General features: G+C 43.7%; 1 protein-coding gene across 1 annotated transcript in view; it reads left to right on the top strand.

The window, feature by feature from the left end:
• The window catches only part of Ubce2h (ubiquitin conjugating enzyme E2H), a 50,066-nt gene that overhangs the window by 1,813 nt on the left and 25,531 nt on the right, over positions 1 to 22,722 (top strand). Inside the window, exon 2 of the mRNA XM_078186076.1 lies at positions 10,541 to 10,617. Within this exon, the coding sequence (XP_078042202.1) occupies positions 10,541 to 10,617 (77 nt within the window). The remainder of the gene's footprint in view (positions 1 to 10,540; positions 10,618 to 22,722) is intronic.

The raw sequence follows: 22,722 nt of genomic DNA, 5'->3' as shown, positions 1-22,722 counted from the left end.
AAATTTGTCTATCTTTAACAATGTGTGTGATATTTAAAATGCAGATTATTGAGAGGTTAGTTGTGCATGAGGTGTGGGAGGGGGAGAGGGAGAGGGGCCAACGTATTATGATGAGCTACTGTAAAACATCGCCGACGTAAACAACTGAAAAGGAATAATGTGTATACGTAGCATCACTGACCCGATTTGTAAGAAATTGATTTTTGCGTACCGTGACGTTGCGTTTCGCTTATCAATTTTGCACAGTGGCACGTATACGTGTGCGCTAGAGGTTTTCTAGAGTGATGACGGTTCCTACACAAAGCTCATTCGTGACAACATCGACCAGTCATTGTTGAAGCTCGCGTTAAATTATCAAGTGGTCCGATGGACAAAGTGAATCAAGTGCAATCGTGTGAGTGGAACACCCCGACATTAGACCCGGTTAAATTACACATTTTTCGGAAGGGTTGCTGTGACGGTGCAGCACGTGTGTCTACATATACAACATTTGTGGTAATTATTTTCGGGCCGCAATTCGTTAAAGACTGTAATGCTGTGCCGTTTCCTCGTTTAATTGGTATTAAAATATGATTCTTTTTAAATAGAAAAAAAAGCGAAGTGCGTGATTTATATCGAATTATTTGCGATTTGTGTTGATATCATGGAGTGAAAGTTAGCTCCACGCGTTAGCATAATACATACAGGCAATCGCAATAACTAACTCGACGAGAGCGGCCGCTTTTATCGTTTCTTTCATCGATCAAGAATATTCTTATTTGATTCCGTGATGCACGGGTGATCCAGTCGAAAGCTGTGTATGTATTCGTTCCGAGTTATTTCGTAAACGTGAATGCGAGGGAAACCACAATCCTCTAACTCTGTCTTTTGCCAGCAGTTCTTTGTTTTCCGCGCTAAATTCTCTTCGTCTTTACGCAGATACTCCATCAACAACGCCACTTTCTACACTTTTATTATCCATTGTTGCATTCCTTCCTTTATTCACTCGGAGTTGCTCAAGCTGTTCTTTGAAATCCAATTTCCTTCGGGAAAAAGTTCACCAATATCACCACTCTCATTTTTTTTCTATATCGCCATCGAATTAAAGTTAATTTATAACTGTATGTGCACGTTAGATGACTTATTATTAAAGCTACATCCGTAATAGACAGTATATTCTATACTTTCTTAACATTTCATAGGGAATTTTGAAAATTATTGTACACTAGTTTATTAATTTTCTCTATTTCTTTTTTTGTGGAGTTAATAGATTCAGCAAATGAACGGCTCGATTATTTTAAAACAATAGTATAAGTAAAGGTGAAGAATAACTACTGAAGAATTAAATCGGAGAATAAATACGCATATCGAATGGTTTCTTCCAACGGGTTGTTCGATTGTATTCGTCATTCCCATTATTTCTTACGACATAATACCGATTCGTGCATAGTCGTAGTTTTATTGAATATGTGCAATTTCGTGGCGGACTTAGGTGTCCCGCAACACTGCCGATAGAAATTAGATCGCATTAAAAGGACATGTCAAAGTGTTGCAAAACGTATCTATTAGAGTGTTCATCGTATTATCGTGACGGCTCACCTTGAACGCCCACATGACACGAATGACAAGGTTTACTTCCTCTTCTAGAATTGCAACCGCATATTTACATGCGTACACCTTCGGTTGTTCAGTGTTATTTTCATTGGCCGAGCTATTGTTGTTCGATAGATTGTACCATGATCTTGGAGTATGCACGGAGAGAAGTAGAACGAAACTACCACACCATTGGGACTGTATAATGGGCGGATGAATTTGTTATCAGTGTCCTCTGATCGATCTTACTACGCCTAAATGTTCAACAATTCGATTAAACTACTTAAACCAGTTTGTAAAGCATTAGCGTATCTTTGGAACTGTTTCGTACTTTTTGAATGATCTCATACGCATGTATGTATAAATACGGTCATACCTATGAATAATTTCCGCGAAGTCAACTAGCGGAAACTAAGAAATAGCGTTTGTATAATTGGCGATTACGATCGTCTGACATATTGTTTGACAAAGACATTTTTCACTCTGCTCTCGAATTGCGTTTCCATGGCAGGTCAGCGGCACTGGCTCGCGCGGGTGCGTAACTGCCATAGTTGTCTGGTAAATTACATCCAGACAGTCTACGCGTCCCTGTAATTTCCATTAGGTGTTCGGTAACTTGCGCGTACAGGTGGCGCACACGCAGATGCAGTTCCCGGAAGTAATTTAATTATGGATGGCCAGTCCACAATGGACCTCGCCTAAGATTCCGTGTGTGCCTGCCGAAATCAACCTGATCAATTAGATGATAATTAACAAGGTTCTCGGTATGGACGGTTAATGGTTCACCGTAATGGCCTGGCGGGCACGCGAGCACACGTGAGAAATCTACGGGGCGTTATCCGCGTAATGCAGTCCCGTGCTTGTTGATATGCGCGTACAACGTGCAGGCGTTTCGTCGTTCGCCTTGCCGATGCTTTCCCGTGACGAATTTGTCTTTTTATACTATCAACTGTACGGCGAACAATGAGCTCTTTCCGCAAGCAAATATCTTTTTTCTTAAAAGTAAAGATAGTAATCGCCGAACTAAGAAGCTTGGGCGTTCATGCGACATACATAGTAGTTGACTGTATGGCAATGTTCGATTCTTAATCGGGCGTTCAAAGAACGCGTCTGAAAATGGAGGGGTTGTCCGATTTGTCAATTCGCCGCGTCGAGCAGGTACATTAGGACGATCGAATTTCGGAATCTTGCCAAACGTGTACAATCGAGAAGGAGTTAGCGAGGTCATCTCCCGGTCCAATGCTTGACCTTGTTTACGGCCAGGATTACATTGGTCTTTCGCTATCGTCTCCCGAAATTGCGTCTCTTCTCGAATGCATAATAAACGGTCGTATATAACGTTGTCGCTGGTTCTTATCGCCGAAACTTTTCTGCCGGCTAGGTAAACACGTAGCATTATCTTCGAACATAAGGAACACCGCGCGAGCCATATTCACTTAGCAACCCGATTGTTTCTCTAAACAAGCACCGGTTCCCGCGCTGTCCTTTCTCAACAATGCTCGAATTCTCGTTTCTTTTTATCGTGCGACTCCGACGATAGGGCCCAAGGCTACTCTAAATGAACGACGATGGAAGATAAAACGTGAACGCTCGAGTTATTCGTTTGTATACAGAACGTGTCCAAAATCGTGATAATGAGAAAAAAAGTGAATAATTCTAGGTAGCGAGCAAGGTAGTACGCCGAAAATGTGGAACGATATCTGCCGAACGGAGTTTACTTAACGCGCCTGCTAGTTATTTACGACGTCTGTTCACTGCGGACGTGCATCGAGCGGAATCAGTGGCCGCGTTTTTCTTGAAAATGAGATTCTATGCGAGCAGTTCGTTATGTATCGATGTTTCCGTAATTGATATCGGTAAATATTGCAGCCGTCTATTTCTTTTTACTATCTATCATTTGCATCAACCTTACGATACCTTCATCTTTTATTTTCGTTCGCTGAAAAACTTGGTTTACCGTTCTGTTGAGAACAGCTGATTCTTTTCGAGTTTAGAGAACGATATAATAGAGCGGGGTATCCTATAACGGATCAAATCGTTCCATTATCTCAATCATCTCCTGAACTATATTTCGTTTCATACAGCACAACTACCGAATACAATGATTTCATCAGTCATCACAAAGTCATCGATTTTCCTTTTATTAAATTTTCCCGCGTTAGTTACAAATACTTCGATTTATGGAGACAAACTGTTCGTTGTTGGATACCCCACTGCAGTTCACGATTGTGCATAGTTACGGTGCAATACTGAGAAATGAGAAAAAACATCACCCGATGCATTCTATAAACAGTGAGATTAGAAGCCTGAGTAATTCGGACGCAGGGATTAAGAAGGTCGGCGGAGGGCATTAACGCTTCGAAGGGTGCCAAAATTCAGAAGAATAAAGGGCTCGCTGCGTGCATCAGCCAAGAAAAGAAGGGAAAGGGAGAACGTCGATATATGTACAGGGTGTCTTGAAAAATGGGTTAAAGAAGCGAATAACAAGTCGAAATTGTTGTTTCTACGATTATTAAAATTCTGTCGTTTAAGCATTTTAATACGATTAAGTTTAACCCTTTGCACTCGAGTGGTGACTCTGAGGCATCGCTAAAATTGTTCCATCTCGTCTCACGAATCGTCGCACGTTCGATCGATCGCGTTCGTGGTTTCTCGCGCGTCCGACGTACCTTCCGATCGAATGTGGCTCGATCGAACAGTGGTTAACACATATCTCGTTGCGAAGTTATCGAACATCGCAGATAAACGCGGGGATCCGGTGGAGGGGAGGGGACGGGGGGGGGGCGGTCTTCCAAAAATAAACAAGCTCGAGGACGTCGCGACAAATCTGCGCGAAGAAAGAATATTGTTATTCCGTGTGGATTATGGGCTGCGTATCACGGATATACACGCGGTTCGAGATTGCACGCGTCTCTTTACACGTGCTAGCGTTTCCAATGACGGATATACGGCGGACTCATGCCGTTGTTGGTACCCATAACTTGTACTTGCCGAGGTGCGCGCTTGTTCGCAATTATATTTTTTTCCCTCCGAGCTCCACGTGGCAACCAGTCGAAGCTCGGTGTATTCAGAGTTCTTATCTGTTTGTGGAATAACGGAGCAAAACTGACAGGTTTTTCTGACGAGAGAATGCGAACCATATTTAACCTCTTAACTGCAGATCGCCGAGAAACGAGACGTATTCTCAACTTGGCAGAAAAGTGGTCATAATTGGTTCAGTTACAAGGGAAGCCGGAGAGACGATTGTCAATTTTAATATAACGGCGGCAGAAAATGCTTGTCGTCAAAATATTTCAGACGCGTCTTCGTTTTCTTTCATGCTCGCGTTATGGAAGGTGGGAATTAATATTTTCCTTGATACCAGAATCCATCTCGTTGCGTATACTGAATACTTTTTTATTCTATATAATAAATTAATGAATACGTATATAGATTTACTAGTGATAGTAGACGCATTTCTATCCGAACTTTCGCTGAAGCCTTTCGCAACTGTTTGCGTTGCCTACCACGTGTTTGACTTTATGGTACGCTATATTTTACGGTTACGCTGCAACAGATGCAGCGCATGTCGGATCTATCTCCAGGTGGAATCGTTCACTCCCTCTACCGCTTGTAACAGAACCAAAGATCGCTCTCTGTCTCTTCAGCAACGAGACGAACGGGGTCTCGCGATGAAAGTAACGAAGGGGGGTGAGCCGATACAATTACAAAACAAATGATTATAACAGGTATCATTTTCACGTCGAACGTTTGTGTTGACACAATTGGAAGGAGCCTCGACATGTTGTCTTCGTAGAAGCGACGATAGCTCGGGGCCAGTCGCGTTTGAACGCGTCGTAACACAAATGAAAGGCTACGTTTTCGGAGCAACGCTTACAACGGATGTCATGGTCACTTCTATTTGGTTGAATTTTTCTTAGGGAATTGACAAAATTTCTACGATAGGAGCAGAGTCGGATACAAGATTATTTAGTGGAAAAAGGAACGAAGAGAATTTAATATTCTCTTCCGAAAGAGAATAGTAATACTCGTAGACTCGTGTCCCATAAATTCTGTGAAACTGGAGAACAGTTCATCGACTTCGAAGTCACTGATAATAGCGAGCTACCAATTGCGTAAGGAGATAATTACTCGACTAGAGTTGGCACAGGCCCGATTAAGCTTGGAGAAAATCAAATAATTTGAATGACCCCGACACCCTCCCGGCACATTCAACCATCGCATCGTTGAGCGCGCGCACGCATGGTGTCCTGCGAACAACAGAAAAGGACGGAAATGGTTGGTCAATCCCCGAGATCCGTTACGGAGCATTTACTTCTGGCACGATGTTGTTGTTTACAATGTCGAGCGAACCAGCCAGCGTTTCGTTAAAACCAGACTCGCAGTTTATTCGCTCCCCCACCACCCCCACCCCCACCCTCTCCCTCTCGATTCACCATTCGCTTCCTTAACTGTCCGTCCTTGTTTTCGTGGCTCGCTCCCAGTTGCTCTATCTTCTTCCCGTTCTGCCTTTCACTGGCGTTACTACCATCGAACGGCGAGCCATTAAAACTTCAAACGTTCGAAACGCACGCTGTACACGCTACTGGACAGGGTTAGTCGACGCTTGAAAAATCTCAGAAGTAAGGAACAAATCCGTGAAATCAGAGCAACCGATTTAGAACGCGAACGTTCAACGCTGATTGTCAATCTCAACATTTCCAGCAATGTCAAAGTCATTTGATTAATGATAGCGAAATGAGACAGTTCAACTATACTATAGGGTAGCGGAGTCGATTACCGTGGCGTAACCGACATTACATTTACCGAATAATACCTACAAAAATCTTGTAATTCATAAGTAATTTTATCGATTTGTTTCGATCACTTCATAGCCAAACTACGCATGTTCCATCCGAGTTCTACCTAATCAACAAAAACGATTTTCGTTCTCCGCGACGAGTACACTTGTCGCAAACGAAGGGTTTACGGGATGAATACACTGCTCGTTGCGCGATTTACGGCGTTTAGCCGAACGAATTTTCTGTACAATTAATTCCGCATTAATCTGTATGTTAATGGAATAGTTTGGCTCGGTTTCCGCGAGTTGCTCGTGAAAGCAGGCGGCGACGGAACTTCTCGCGCGCACGTCTGAAACGTTAAGCTTCCGGTAGCCATACGGTGCAATACGTTCCACCGATAGGCGCGGCCGTGATCGCGGCCAGAAAATAATTGAAATTCTCCGTATCAAGTAACCGTGCTTTTCAAACGAGATTTCCTGGCCGCGATCGAGACGTTGGCGATTGCTAGAAATCTGCGAGAACCGGTAAATATCGGGCCGGGTCTCAAGATCAACTCGTAGTTCGCGAACGCTGGGATTTCTCGACATTTCGAGCAGCTGAACAGCGTTTCGGAACTCGTTTATAAAATTCAGATAATCTCGAGTAACGAGGTGCTTTTGGGAACTCGGCCCGACTCGACCCCCCCTCCGATATTGTCGGGTTCTCGCAGAGCTCTAGCGGTTGTTGACGCGCGTACACCTGTCTGCATGCAACCCAGCACCGTCGACCATGGGATTGGCACACGAGACGTGGTCTTTCGTGTAAAGCCCGATATCCACCAGCCATGGTTCGTGGGACATTGATGGTCGGCTAACGATCGTGGTCGGCACACTGCGCGCGTGGATCATTTCTGGTCGGATAAGTTTAAAAAGATCCCTGTCTGAGCGCGGCCATGCATTCGGCCAAACCTGACCAGAAAATATCTAAAGAACTAACCAGACAGGAATCGATAAGATTTTAGAACTGTACACAATGTAGTACACGCGGTGCTAACAATTCACAATTTGTTTGCGTAGAATCATAATTGATTGCGTTAATTAACTCTAGGACGTTTATAGCATTGCAAGGTTTAAGGTCTGCTTAAAGGATTTAAAATTAAAATTTTGTGGTTAATTTATACCCTCCCTTGAAAGAGCTAGAGTTAAAAGAATCGCGCGATCAACGTTTCGAGAAAACGAAGAGTTTCGTTTTTGCATTTTTGCCGGAATTCTGACAGTTCGTCTGGGATAATTGGAGTACGCGGTTCGTCGGTAGCAGGTGATATTTGTATCGCAATAAAAACCATTGCTTGCTGCGTTACGGATGGTCGTTGATTGACATTCGAGTTTTCAAAACGTGCTAGTGGGAGTTAGGTTTAACGAAGCTCGAGCCTGGGACAAGCTTCGAGTGAGAGCTCCGTAACGCTCGCCTCGCGTGTAATAGCTTACCAAAACAAGAAAGTGGTTTACCGAACCGTTGAATAACATGACACACATCGGCGTAATTCGATTTTACTTTTCAACGATTCACGGGAAAACGAAGCGATACACCCGGCAAAGAAAATCTCGAAATTCTAATGGTCGCCATCTTGCTCTTAAACACTTTCAATCGTTGAGCATCACACGACTCGTATCCTAATAGAGAATGATCTTCTATTATGTGTATACAATTTAAATATGCGAAAATCTTTATATTATCCGACAAATGGTACTGAAAAACGTTTAACCGAGTGTCTCGAAAATGATCGGAAACAAGCGACGAAGAGATTATTTGATTAATTAAAGGTTAATCTTGGGAAGACGAACCTCCATTTATTCAAAAAGCATGGAGATTGGATTTCACATAAGCGTTAAGTAAATTCCGATTGTAGTTTAACATTACAAGATCCAACTCGTTAATTTAGAAATGGATTCGCGACCCAATTAACTCTTCACGTATCAGTGCTTGTCAAATGGGAATAAAACACGCATCATTTCCTGTACATCTTTATATTCTTTATTTCCGTTCATTTTGTAGCGCAGTTTTAATATTGAGTTGAACGCGGAAAATTGGTAATAATATTCTTGCCTTAGCCAATTAGCTACCTGGTTAACACGCGATAACCAATAAATGAGACAGAAATATTTTGAAAAATTGCTATAAATTCACCCACTAACGATGCATGTTAATGAGAAGAGTATTTAAAATTGTCTACCTTTGTGGCGTTCAAACGCAAAACCAGCGAAAGCGACGAAGCAACTTTAAAAAAGTCTGTCAATCTGTCCGATTGAAAGCGAACCGCCGCGTCGCGGACAAGATTTTCAAAACTGAAAACTCTGCGTAACCGGCGCCATGTTTTCGTTCTCCCCCGCAGCGAATTCATAAGAATGCGGTCGAAATTGCGAGTTCTTCTCCCTCGTGTATTTTATTTTCTCTCCGATGTAACGAGAGAGCCCCGTGAAATACTGTTCAGTGAACTTTCCCCCCCAAAGCTCGCCGGCCCGCTCCGTTCTTTCGCTCTGTTCCGGTTCCGTTGCTTGTTTTCGGACTCGGTTTTCGACCCCATTCAACCATGCACGAACGCGATTCTTGCTCGACTTGTCCACAAGAATTGTTCGCCGGATCAATTTTACGGGAAAATTACGCACGACGGACACGAGGCCGTTTTTATGCCGCATCTGCGCGATAATAGATAATAGAAAGACTCGGTATCGTTTTGCGCTGCAGAGTTTCCATTGATGCGAGATTTATATTTTCCTACGTATCGTACCGCCGGACTCGAAGATAATTATTCGACAGCATCTCTTATCATATTTGCGAAACCTCGACAGAAATCTGAAATCGTACTGCCATAGAGTACTATGACAAAACGGTACCGCGTATTATATCTACTCCGTCGTAAACTTAGCCCAATTTCACCGGATCAGCAGATCAACAGGGAAATTGATTTAGTCCAGTTTGAACGAGGTTATACCATATGAAAAGCGTTGACTCAATTTTGCAGCTTGCCGTGTATAAACAGAACCATGAGGGAAATTAAGCGGCATAAAGATGTTTTCGTGCTTAAACAAAATAATTCGTGGATCCTTTTGGAAAATATACATTTTCCGAGGCAATTATACGAAGCGGAGTAAAAATAAAATTTTTTCGTTTCTTCCAACGCTTCCACAGTTTTTGTACTCCCATTCATTTCGCTCACAAAAGTATAAAATGCGCGGTCTAATTACTGTTTAACATGGCTGACGGAATTATTTTCTCAGATTTGAAATATAATTGTTACGCTAATCCGACACACGTATTTTTCGAGCTGTATAACTTTTATTTCGCGTAATGATCCGCAGTCGAAAAATTATACGCTTGCAATGGAACATTGTTTCCGTCTATCGAATAAATGAAAAGTAAATTAAAGGTTAAGATTGTTTGGAAACGCGTAGCTTTGAATAGACTGTGGAAACACAGCGGCGTCCGGAGGAGTCGTTAGCACTTGATAATGGTTCGAGGGACTGATAATGGAGTCGTAGCCAAGAATCTTGAATTTTCCGTTGCGTCATCGTGGTACGCAAACCGATGCGATCGGGTTTAGTCACGCGAGCTGTGTGTTGCGTGGTCGCATTGATCGGTGAAAATAACGTTGCCAGTTGATTTCTGACACGATTCCCGGTTCTCTCGGCAATCGGTTTCCCGAAGTTCATTGCACCGTTTCTCTGTCGACGTTAAATATTTGCGCGCACCGTTTTCGTTTCTTGTTCGAGCATCTCGCGCAACCTATTAGATCGCGCTGCCTCTTTCGCGAGCTACTTGTTTAGGAAAAGTTTCGCCGACGTATAACAGAGAACGAGCAGAGACGCCTCTTGCATGGAATTATGCGGTCGCCGTCGAGTGCAAAATTAGTCGATAAATAATTAGATCACTGCTCTTCTCCGATCGACTGGAATTATTGTCTCGTCTTAGCAGCACGCGCGAAAGCTGCTTGCAGAAAATTCGTACGACTAGGGATAGACACTCTTCGTCGCGCAATTACCCGTGTAAGGTTCGATGGAGCTTCGTGCAGCTCTTCGTAAAGCTACCCGTCGGTAATCGAGGATAGAAAATCGAGGAGAATCGTTGTTCTATTCCATTGTACAAGGATCAATTGATTTGTGTGTTCACCGATAAATTAACTGTTTTCCTTAACCCACGTCTTCAAACAGAATAGAAAGCAAGCATGAGGTGACGATACTAGGAGGATTAAACGAATTTTCCGTCAAATTCTTCGGTCCACGAGGCAGTGAGTATTACGTTTGTTTATATAATGTTTTACAATTAGCATTGTAAGTTTGTTTACCGGTTAATGGAATCAGTAGAGCGACGGTGCTAAATGCGAGACTTTCGCAATATTTTCATAAAGAAGTGCTGGAATATTGTCCCAGTATTAATTTGGTTTGTTCTCGTCGCGAGTTCTTTGAATTATTTGAAAAGAAAATTTATGTACGGTTGGAGGTAGATTGTTCAATGCCGAGGTACGAGTGGATTAAATATGAAACGGTGGCTTATTAAAATTATTGTACGAAGAAGCTTTTTATTTCACTCTGTTAATTTTGCAATCCTCTATATTATTTCCATTTTTATGGTAGATAATAATCTAAGAAACGAATACCGTTCGTACAGCGGCGCCAGAAAAATGTTCGACGTATTTTTCATCGATTTTTCATGAAATACAACTGGAGTTTCGTATTCGGCTACCGTTGCTCTACATTCAGATTAAGATTTACATTATGTACGTATTCGTTAACCAGTGGATCGATATGTCGCAAATGCTACGAGGGTGAGTCAATAATTATTCGCCCTGCGATTGCAACGTTTGCTGTAATAACAATAATGTTTATCGTCGCGCAATGCTCTCTTTATAGTCTTGGGAAAAGATGATTTTTGTTGAACGACGAACCAAAAATGTTCTTTTGTAGAATTTCAACTGCGTGGATACACGGTATGCAGCAGTCCTTGGCATTTGCTTCGTATTGCAAGCTTTAACTTGTCGAATCGCATCTCACTGTAACGAGCATTGTGCACTACAAAGTTTCTCTTCTAATAATAACGAGACCTTAAGGTATCATTAACGCGCTGCTGACCAAGAGCTGCGGAAAGAGACATTTCTCTGAAACTGTGAATAAGATTGCGTTACTACAATCACTATACTACCGAATAATAGAAGTAGAAAATAATGAACTAGAAAACCTTGGAGACACGACACTAATTGAACTGATTAAAAGAGAAAATTCATTTTTGTTTAATTTTTTATTATATTGTGAATAATTATTGAATCGCTTCCGTAACACCCAGTAAAAGAATTTAAAGAAATATATTGCAACGACTGGTTCCGTCCACTGGTTGACCAATCTCTCCGAACACTGGAAAAATATAATGTTTTTATCAATCAGTTCGTTGGATGGAATTTTTCGAACACGAGAAGTATGCTGTTTATATCTGAAATTGTTCAACGTAGATATCCGTTGCTAGATCCGAGACGAAACTGGAGCGTTTTCCAGAAATAATAAACTTCTTGAACAAGTAAAGCGTAATATAGATGGTTAAACAATAGGAACTACAATGAAACAAAAGAGCGCACACTTTCAACGCAGAAAAGGATCCAACAATAAGTATGACAGAGAATTATTTTTCCAAAGTCGTTTTAAGATTTCTCCGGACTATGCTTCCGTCGTTTAGTCATCGAAACGTACAAAGAGACACGAACTGGTAGCTTATTTTCTACCTTATCTCGCCTCAATTATACATTCCTCGGCAATTATCCGAGGGTAATAAAATTGCTATTTGTTCCACTGTAAAATTGTCGAGTTCCCTTGAGATGCCTGCAACTTCTTTTATTTTCAATATCTTATCCTGATACGTATCTTAGGTATCTCGCCTTCCACAGAGTGGTTATTACTGACTGACCGAATGACTGAATGATAAAAAAGAAAAATAACACACACGCAAACACATGTTTCCTCAATATTTTATTATTTTATGTGGAATTATAATCAATGGATGTTTCTCTGCATTGTTCTCTGCAAAACAATCATCCCCAAGAAGATCGACTGTTGCAATTCTTCGACAACCTGATTAAGATGTGAAATTACATGAGCTTTTTTTCTCGTTGTTGGACATCATGCGTAGCCATTTTAATCTCCAACGGATGCTCTGTAATCTACTAAAAAGGTTATTAAGAAGATTGAACACGAACAAGTTACACGACTGTCCAAAGCCTTCAGTGACTATTCTCTGCTAATAGATTAACTCAAGTGGCAATTTATTAAAACATTTGAAATTTGCACAGATAGCCATCGCCGTGGACATATCGGCTTCCAGATATAGCACACCGCGATCATAGATACTTTTGTTCATTATCTTATCGTACCCTTGATTTATACGAGTACACATCGAGTCGTTGAATATTTGTTGCCTGTTACTGTTAGTCGTCCACTGCAAAAATGCTGATAAAATATGGTGCGCGAACGATAAAATTTCCGAAAATAGCCGCATTTCCTCGCTTCTGTTTTAATAATTCCGCATAGAAGGTCTTGGAGGTTTGCCCTTGCAATTTTTCAGCAACAGTTCGTTCTGCGCTTTACAACGCGCGCGCGCCATTGTTTCTACGAAGAAAAAAAAAAGCGACTGTTTTTGCTCCACCTACGGAATTTTTTTTTGTTGGAACCATTGTGCGCCACGACAAAGCTCTCGAAAAGAATTGTATATTTAATTGAACGTATAGTATCGAGGCATGTAAACAATGCGCAGCTTCATCCCTCGCGCGATACCTAGAGACCTTCGATATTTCGCGGTGTGCGTCGTGAAACGAAGTCCATGTAGTATGTCAAACCATCGGCTGTGCACAGTGTGACGCAAAAAAAGTAGGCCACTCGGAAAATGTTCCATAAATACGCGTTGTTTTTGCAACGTTTTATCTCCTCGCGGCTCGTGTAATAGTTCGCGGAAATCCAGCGCCGAGAATCGCTTCGAAACGGGAAACTCTCGCGTACGGTGTAATTAAGAATTTCGCATGACTGTTCGAAATGTTAAACGAAATGCTCTCACTTCCCAACCACTTGGTTTTCTCATTTAATCACCGAACTGCTGCGCACGAGGATCGCTCGCGTTCAGCTTTGAACGACGACGGGAGGGGTCGTTCGAGACCCGGAAGAGTTTTCTCAAGTATCCGATGATTAATCACTTCGCTGCTATTTATCCGGCGACTTCGTGCGTTAGCCTATTCAAATAATTAGTAGATGACAGTCTAATTAAGGAGTCTTGGGAGCCTGGCCACGTAAAAGATCCGAGGATTATTGGAAGTGATCCGAAACCAGATTTGGACATTATTCGAATTGTTTCGAATAAATATTTATCGAATTTTTCTTCGTTAGTCTTTATCTCTTGTCCGTGACCCGAATAAAATTTTGCCGGTCTCCGATTAAAATCCAGGCTGGAAACTACGAATACGCCTATTTTCGGCTCTCCGTCTTCGACGGATGGTTGCACCGGCAGCCGGTAATTAGCATTTTCATCCGCGATTCTTGAGCCGCATCCGTCGGTTCTCGATATCCGCCGGGAATTACGGATTGTTCCAGTTCTTCTGCAAAGGCGAAACCGTCGCGGGATTAGCATCGCGTTAGAAATCGATAAGCGATGATTGTCGGGTGTGTATTTTAATGTTCGCACGAAGAACCTCATCTTCGCCGAGCGTTCCACTTTCTCTAGAGCGTGTGCATCGCATGGTAAAACGCGGCGAACGAAATTCTGATGCTCGCGCATCGCGGTGCGATTTTATCGAGTTCCCTCGAATAGGTTTGCACCGTTAACGTTCGACCGCGGGTTCCCCGGTCCCAGATATGTATTCGGAATCACTTTATGGTCGACGCGGCGTTAATCGCGTCGAGGGAACCGCGATCGTCTCGCGGATCATCGTTTGCGCGTACTCATTCTGCGTTTCCATCGTTTGAAATTCCAAGGTCGGCTTCCTCTCCACACCGGATATACTTATGCAACGATGTGCGTGCGTTTACACGTATCTTCGAATCGGCTATTCGGCATGTCCGCCGCAGTGTCAATCGATACCCAACGAAAGTTTCCTCGCACCCGTCCACGAGCTTGTTAATGGCAAAATTTCTATTCAACTTACAGTTGCTCGATCCCAGCAGTTTTCCAATCAAATTCAATTCGGGAAATGTTTCGAATAAATTCTCCGAATATCACGAGGAAGATATTATACGAAATTTTGTTCAACATATATACCGAAATAATGCGAAGAAAGAGAATCCTCTTCCAAAATTGTTGTTCATTTGCTAAATTTTTTCGAAATGTTCTAGAGGTGAAAACAAAACTTAATAGCATTGCAAATGTATTCTCGTGTTGGTTTGATTAGTTTCGGACCGTCCTTCGAAAAATCTCCATTTTCATGATGCAGTGTTGGCTCTCGGTGAAGCAATTGATTACTTCTATCGCGTGGTCATTGGCGTGTTACGGCGATTGCTGTAACCCGTCGGTCTTCATTTGCTACGAGGTAAACACCACACCTTCGTTCAACGAACAAACAGATTTTCCTTGCCATTTGACCCGTAGATGCTGAGAATCTGCTTAACCCGTTGCACCACGATGCCTATCACGCTGCATTGATTAGTCCTCATTCGCTCTCAATATTTCCCCTAATAGAACCAAACAATTTTCGTTTCTCCTATTCTCTTTATTCGCTTTCGTCTAGCGACTTTAATAACAGAAGAATCAAATTCGATCTCGATTTAAAAGAGATTAATAATATTCATATTTAGTAGATCTTCCATGAAATCTTTGCCCAAGTATTATGAAAGTTCGCCGCGGGAGGGTGATTAGTTCGTTTGGAAAGATTGTTCACGAACAAAAGTATAAGTTCAGTCACGAGAGTCGTAATGAGCTCGTAATGCACGCGTCGAGACACGGAAACGTTAGAACGGCGGTTACTGCCAGGCTCGTTATCTACAAACTACCGGCCAGAAAAAAAGATTGGTGGAAGATGATAGATCGTTCGCGTTGTCCGCGAGATTTTATTCGGCAAGTAAACGAGCACGTCGACGCGTCGGCTGATGCGCAAGCGGAGTGCGTGTGCTATTCAAAGTCTCATTCGTTAATCAAACGGCATTCGAACGGACCATGCTGCGGTTCCCTCAACCCGCGTGACAGCATTCGTCGATACGATTTTGCCTACATCGCTGCACAATGTTGTTGATTACCCACGCCATCGGCCTTCTTCGTTCCGGATAATCGTTTGGTAGTTACACAATTGGACAAACTTTTGAACGATGTCAATTTTCGGCTGCTCGTCGTCCGTCTCGATCTTCGAGACGAGCCGCCTCTTTACGTCCGCGTAAATCGTTCCTGTGCACGCGTAACTTCATTAACCCTTTGAGATTGCACGCGGAAAGGGGTCATTCCGGCGAAACGAAAGCCCACAGCGCCACGATAAACACCGCCCTCCGCTGTTAGCAAACTCGCGGCCGAACTTCAAGTTTACACGAGGCGCCGAAATTATTCGTGTTTGCGGATTAATATTTGCTTTTTACAAGCTGGTTAGAATCGCGCAGAATATTTGTCCGATATCGACTCGGACGCTCCGATTCGCCAAAGTTTATTAACGAACACGGCGGCGGGGCCATTGCTTTGGGGAAACGCGTCGGTCACAGTCGGATTATGTCGGCATCTGAATTATTTGACGCAGCGCGCAGGTTGCCGTTGATTGGACGAATTATTTTGTTTAGGGAAAGCTCGGGCGCGATAATGCCGAGGCAGAAGGTAACCTCTTGTTAAATAGTCCGATGCGAATGCGTTAAAGGACCTCCGGCCTTGAGAGATCATTCGGGATAGACGTCTCCGCGTGTTCCAAGCGACAACAGACGTCAACGCTGTTCGGCCACGAGCCACCGAATTCCGTAACTCGAGCGAATCGCTCATTGCCCGACAGAAACCGCGGATTAATCTTATCGGAACGCAGTCTTTGTTGTCCAAGAAGAGAACGCGGTGTCGATCACCGATCTCGATACAATTTCAGTGTAACATTGGTTACACGGCTCGGCTGGCAGAAAAATATTCGACTCGTATTCTTTCTTGTCGGGCATCCCGTCCACGAACGGGTGGAAACCGCCCCGCAAGAAGTTCGGTGCCCTGAATATCCCCGGCGATGCTTTAATTACAAAAGGACTCGAGAGAACCGACCGTCTTGTTTGAACGATCGCTATCTCGGACTTGCAAAGTACTTCACCGCGCCTGTCTGATGGCAATCACGAAAATAAATACGAGTGTCAAGGGACGGTACCCGACCGGCTGTGCGCTTCGTAACCTCGGGTTACGCAATTTTACTCATTGCCGGTGTAGAAATAAAACGGGCAAGCATCGGTGAAGCGCGTACATACGTGCGAGAGACCTTACGATCGTTCGCCACGCTCTATGATTTATTTGAGAACCTCCGTTCGATTTATCCGGAACACGCGGAACCCGATTCAACAACGCGTCTCTCGAGATTGCTCGATCGGCCTGAAATACGGCTGAGAGTTGCGCGTATTCGTCGCGGTCAAAAACTCGAGTATAGTTAACACCGCGAGACTTTTTTATCGCGAAGACAATGAGAGAACTGAGTCAGGGAACAAGAGTTGACGGCTTTGCGGCTTACCTTTCTATCGACCTCCTTAATTAAATTGTCTCAACATTTCTGATCGTTCAGAAGATAAAGCTTCAAATAGATAAACCGTTTTATATGGAATAAGTAGAATTATATTTGACACTCTGTGAAATAGAATATTCTAACTGCTCTTAACACGAGATTTTAACTAAGCACCTACAAAATATATCGTGATAAGAGTAATGGCACAGAAATTGCAGTTTATTATCTTGAGCCACGTACGAACGAATATGCAAAGAGGGAGATAGTACATTTTCCCGCGGCAGTTTAAAATAAAAATATCACGCAACCGTTTCGAGAACTGAAATCGATATTGCAGTACTCGAGTCCTGCTATAAATTTCTAACTCTGCATTAGGTGTCCTTAGTTCTGTAACAACTTTGGGAACACTGAGCGAAGATGCCCACCCTTTCCTCGCATTCCTCGCTCACACAATCGCTTCTACGTTATTTATTACACGCGGGTCTATCGCCGAAGTGCCGTATAACGAGATGCATCAGTTCCCGACAAGTCGTTCACACTTCTGTTCCACTGATCAGTCTGGAGAACAAAATTTTCCTCGCTTCGAACCGAATGCTACACGGTATCTCAACGTTCCGGTGCGTGACTGCGTGAATGTCTCGGTTCTTTACGTTCCCAGTTATCTGTAAGAAGCTTATCATGCCTCCTTTACACAACGAAACAGGGATTGATATTTTAGAGCTACGTCGAACGTACGTCTATAACGCGGAGAAAAGTACTTTGTTCATTCTGGATAATGAAAATAATTTTTACAATTAGTCACAACATTCGATGACACAATTACAGTAAAAATGCGCTGGCTTATATAAAATGGAAATACTGTAGGTCACAAAACCAAAACACGGTCTTCATCGAATACTATGAAACACACAGGCTCCTCCGCAGCTGGGCGACCGCTTTCGCAGCGAATAACAGTAACGTCGAGAAATAAGCAAGCGGACTCGCAGAAATAGCAGCGTTAGCCGATAAGATTAACAGGAGGCAGCAACGCGCGTTACACGGATGCGGAGTTCCTTTGCGAAACGGACACAGGACGCGTCGAACGAAAGGCAAGAGCCCGACGCGACGGAAGGCACCACCTAGGGCTTTTGATCAGATTAATATACATTCTCGTCCCATTAGCCCCGGGCCGATTTTTCTTTGAGGCCTAACATCGAGGACGTAAATACCGCGGGCGGTAGCGGGCGGCAGCGTGCACCGGAGCAGCGGACTTGCGCTTTACCGTACAAAGCACAGTCGTTTGGAAATGCTTGTAAACGAGCGGTCGACGATACACATCGGAGATACAACGGTGTCCCGCGCACGGTGTGACCCACTTTAACAGCGGGGCTCTAATACACCCCAAGATTCTGTTCGACAGTGACGGGCAGAACCCACGGTAGCTGTAATGGACGGGTGTTCTAGGGACGTTAATACACCGTCGACTGTTTTAGCCGTGTCACATTTTATACAGGGTGTTGGAAAGAAACTGCGCGAGCGCGCGTGCTCGCGGACACGATATTTCATGATCGTAAAATCAGCCGGATACTAATTCATTTATTTGATCGAATCACGTTCCCCCGGGCTTGCATCGCATACCCGAGGGTAGTTACGGATACATCGCTGAATGCGCACGCTAAAAGAAGAATTGCAAGCAAGTAAAATCAATATTTACATCGAGGATCGATATTTCCATGTAAAGGAGGTTTACCACACTGAAGAATCTGTATCCGTGCGTAACACGTTCTTTAACTTTTGTCCTTAACTTTTTATTTAGCTTTATGGAAAGCGCTAAATCAGAGCGATGCTTTTTACAATCTTTGCATTTTATTAAAGCAACGAATCTCTTCAAAACACGTTGCATATTTTATATTTCGCGCATACTTGAGAGATTGAGGAAGACGGTAAAGGAAGTATAGGAAGCCAGAAGTATATTGATTAGAGTCATACTTCTATGTCCGAGCATTTTCCAAGAGCAGTAACGGTAACGGACGATTTCAAACGATTTCCTGTTCGCCGCCGGTTTACCAATCTTTCGATGCAGCTTCTTTCCACTTGCCATGTGTATCAGCTTCATTCAACCAGAAGATTAATTTTAACGCAGACCCTGAAATTACTCTGCCCCACTCGTAGCTTGTCAGAGAGCGTTCGAGGGACAAACGTGTTCTCTGCTAGTCTTCTGTTTCCATTAATAGTACGCAGCAGGCCGCGTTGCTCCGCACTTTGCATTCTATCAGTGGACAGATCCTTTCCGTCACCCGCTGCCAAATGCACCATAATTGCGTTGCAATCGACGCTCACCTTTCCGAGGAATGAGAAGCGTTTCACTGTTCGATGAGTCAGTCGTTTCGATAATTTTATCGCGAACGCTCGTTTTATCAAAACGTTGCTCATGAATATGACGACCAACTTATTCAAAGTCTAATATCCGACTTGTCTCTAAAGCCTAATCTAGAAACTCGATAATTCGAAACCTCTATATTTACTCTTTTCTTCAAAGATTCGCAGTCCAGTGGGTGAAACGATGAGACACCCTGAAAGAGTAGCGTGCTTAAAGAGTCGGTAAGTGGGGTTTCGCAGCGGACTGTAGCGGGGATCCGAGTCAACGGTCATTTGTCTCACGATTTCGCGAACAACTTCCTCGTGTTTGGTCGTTAACCGAAATTCAGACAAATTACGGGGATGATTCGCGCAATCCGACGCGTAGTTAGCGCAGCTGGAGGCTGATTAGCTCGCAGTGACGAGCGTCGAAGCGGCGTTGGTAGTTCCTCCTCCGACGACTGGTTTCCGCCGCGCCAGCGGAATTCCTGTGTCACGACCGCTCGTTTCGGTCGGCCGCGAAAACCCCGTCCGCAAAAAGAACTATACGAGACCCGGCGAGGAAGACGCCGCCGGCCAAGAAACCCTCTATAATTTCCATGGAAATGCTAGACGCGTGCGAAAACCCGATACTCGGTGCCAGTAAACTATATCGCGTAGCTCCTAGCTCCTAGCTCCTAGCTCGAGAACTTTGAGAATCTCCAGAATTTCGAGAAGCCGCGTCGCGTTTTGGGTCCACGAAACCTCGAAATCTTTAGGGACCTCGCGAGACCCTTCCAGGAACTAACCCTTTCGGTACGAGCGCTCTGTCCGCCGTGGCCCTCTCACTTTTCGAGACGCCGCGCGCTGAAATCTTTGGTTTCTCGCACGCTTCTACTACAATAAATACAGTCGACGTGCTCGTTTACATCGCGAGCAGACACCAGCCGATTGTCGCGGGTCTCTTGCGAAATTCTAGCGAAATGTAACAACGGCAGCCGTCGTAATTTATTTATCGATCAATTTGAAAGGAACTGGAGCTTTAACTTCGTTACTCTTTGACGGATACACAGGCTCGGCTTGATGGCCTTCGTTATTGCGTTACCGGAAACTTTCTGATAAAAAGTTAGAAACCGATAGCAGTTTAATTGAATATCGAGCATCGACGGTTAATTTCGTTTTCGCGGAGTATCGAATGCCGCCATTTTAGAGCGATCCCGACTTTGATCTGCGTCCGTGGATTTCAACTCGTCCGTTTCTGTGGGTCGAGATATCCGGTTTGGTTACGATTTCGCGAAACGCGTACAAAGTCAATTCTGATACGTGCACACATTTTCGCCATTCCGGAAAGCCGTAAAGCTACCTGGTAATTTAGGGTCGCTTCTCTGATAGAAAGCTGCGTTCGATATACGACGGCCATATTTTTCTCAGTTGTCGCGCCTGTTTATGGTCGATAGAAGCTAATTTACGTCCTAGAATATTTATATTTTTGACTAGCAACCGGTCGATAAACGTTTCCATAAAATGCGCTGGTGGAAGATGTTTCTAGTCGCGGACATGCTTTATGCGAATACTGCACGGTAAATTAAATCAATATCAGAATATTCACCACGTTTAATTATGGTAGGGAATTTGAGGAGTGTCCTTGGTACCGCTCCGGAGAGAAGTATTGTTTTCCGTGATAAATGAGATTTTCACAGGAAAAAAGGGTTTATGGTTTCAGAGTAAAGAGATCGCGGAGAGATCGAAATATTGCGCCCCCTTTGCCGAAGGAATTCCGGGGGTATCCGAGTTCCCCCTGTGTCACCGTATACCAAATCCAACGAACTCGCTGAGAAACTGATCTCGCAGCAGGCGTCGCTTTAACCATTTGCACTCGAGCGATGATTCTCAGGCACCGCGAAAATTATTCTATCGCGTCTCAAGATAATTTTCATACAAACAAAGTATTTACAAAATTGTTAGAATAAAAGTGCCCTTTGTTACATAGAATGGTAGTAATATGAGCCAGAAATTTTCTTTTAGATTCACGGTTAAAATGACTTGGAATGGAAAGGGTTAATCGACACCTCGAGCGATTTCACGAACCTCCGCAAAGTTCAAACAGCAAATTTAATCGGGCTGTTCGCGAACGAGGACGGTGCGTGTTTCTCGTTCCGCGTGCGCGTCTGTCGCAGATAAACACGGTTGCTCGCCTCTTCTTATCGACACACGCGGCTATTAATATTAATTCATTGACGAGCTGGGACGGCCGATCGTTCGCCTCGCGCTTGCAAAACAAATTCCGAGATATTAACCCCAAATCTACCGAGCACGAAATCTGAGCGATACGTGTCCATAAAAATGTCGAGACTGAACGTATTTAGACGTTTCGCCATTATTGTCAAAACTGGACCACCGATTTTTATGCAAAATAAAAATCGTTTGCATCAATTACAGGGCGTACAAGACAAGCATTATTTGTTTCGTCAAATTACCTGCGAGAAGTTCAAATTAGTGCATTAATATTTTCTGTTTATTTTAATCCTCTCTCTGTTTTAAATTATATCTATTCATTTTTACCATATATGTACGAATTCCGCAGCTTAATTATAACGCACGCCGGAGTCATAAAATTTGTTTCACTTAATCATTTTTAAATTTGAAATCGCATCAACAGTTGCGAATGGAGACATGTCCTCTGCATTTTCAATTTCCTGCATTATGCAGCGAGCTATAAGGAAGTTCGTTTATATCATATTATACAGCATAAATATACATATCTTGTAGCTTACGTGCTCCATAAATATTCGAAATTGCCAGGTGTTAAACACTGTTGTAAAGGAACACGCGTCAGTCGAGTTTCAAGTGCTCGACAGGTTTGAGGTGCTAAGATTGCGAAGCGTAAGAAACCAGCGCTTACAAACCGTGAAACTTGGGAGACTCCCTTGAAGGGAGTTTACGTAACGATCGCGAAACCATCGTCCCCCAATCTGCCAACCTCGGTCACACACACCGCGTCCAGAGACAGACCTCGTAAACTCGTTTTCGCCGTTTCTGTCGTGGATTTAATTTGCGTCGACTCCGCGTCGCGTATAATTCACGCGCGGGCCGCATTCTAACTACGCCCACTTTCCGCGGGCTTCTTTTTTCGAAGCCGTCACGAGTTTTCGCGAGTCTACGGGCTCGCCGCGTTCCCCCCCCCCCCCCCCCCCCCTCCCCCCCTCCCCCTGCCCGCCCCACCTTTCGTTTAACTACCGTTCATTCTTTGTTTCTGTTTTCTGGTTCTTTTGTGACGGGCCGAGCTGCTCCGGCGAACATGCCGAGTCTCGAGTCTCGAGAACAACCGCGGGACTCTATGGAAATGGGCGCCGGTTCTATCCGGTCGCGTGGTTTCCCCGCGCGAATTTTTATTGT

Source organism: Augochlora pura, chromosome 7, assembly GCF_028453695.1.
Source record: "Augochlora pura isolate Apur16 chromosome 7, APUR_v2.2.1, whole genome shotgun sequence".
NCBI lineage: Eukaryota > Metazoa > Arthropoda > Insecta > Hymenoptera > Halictidae > Augochlora > Augochlora pura.
The sequence above is the reverse complement of the archived record's forward strand: the minus strand, read 5'-3'. Positions and strand labels throughout refer to the sequence as shown.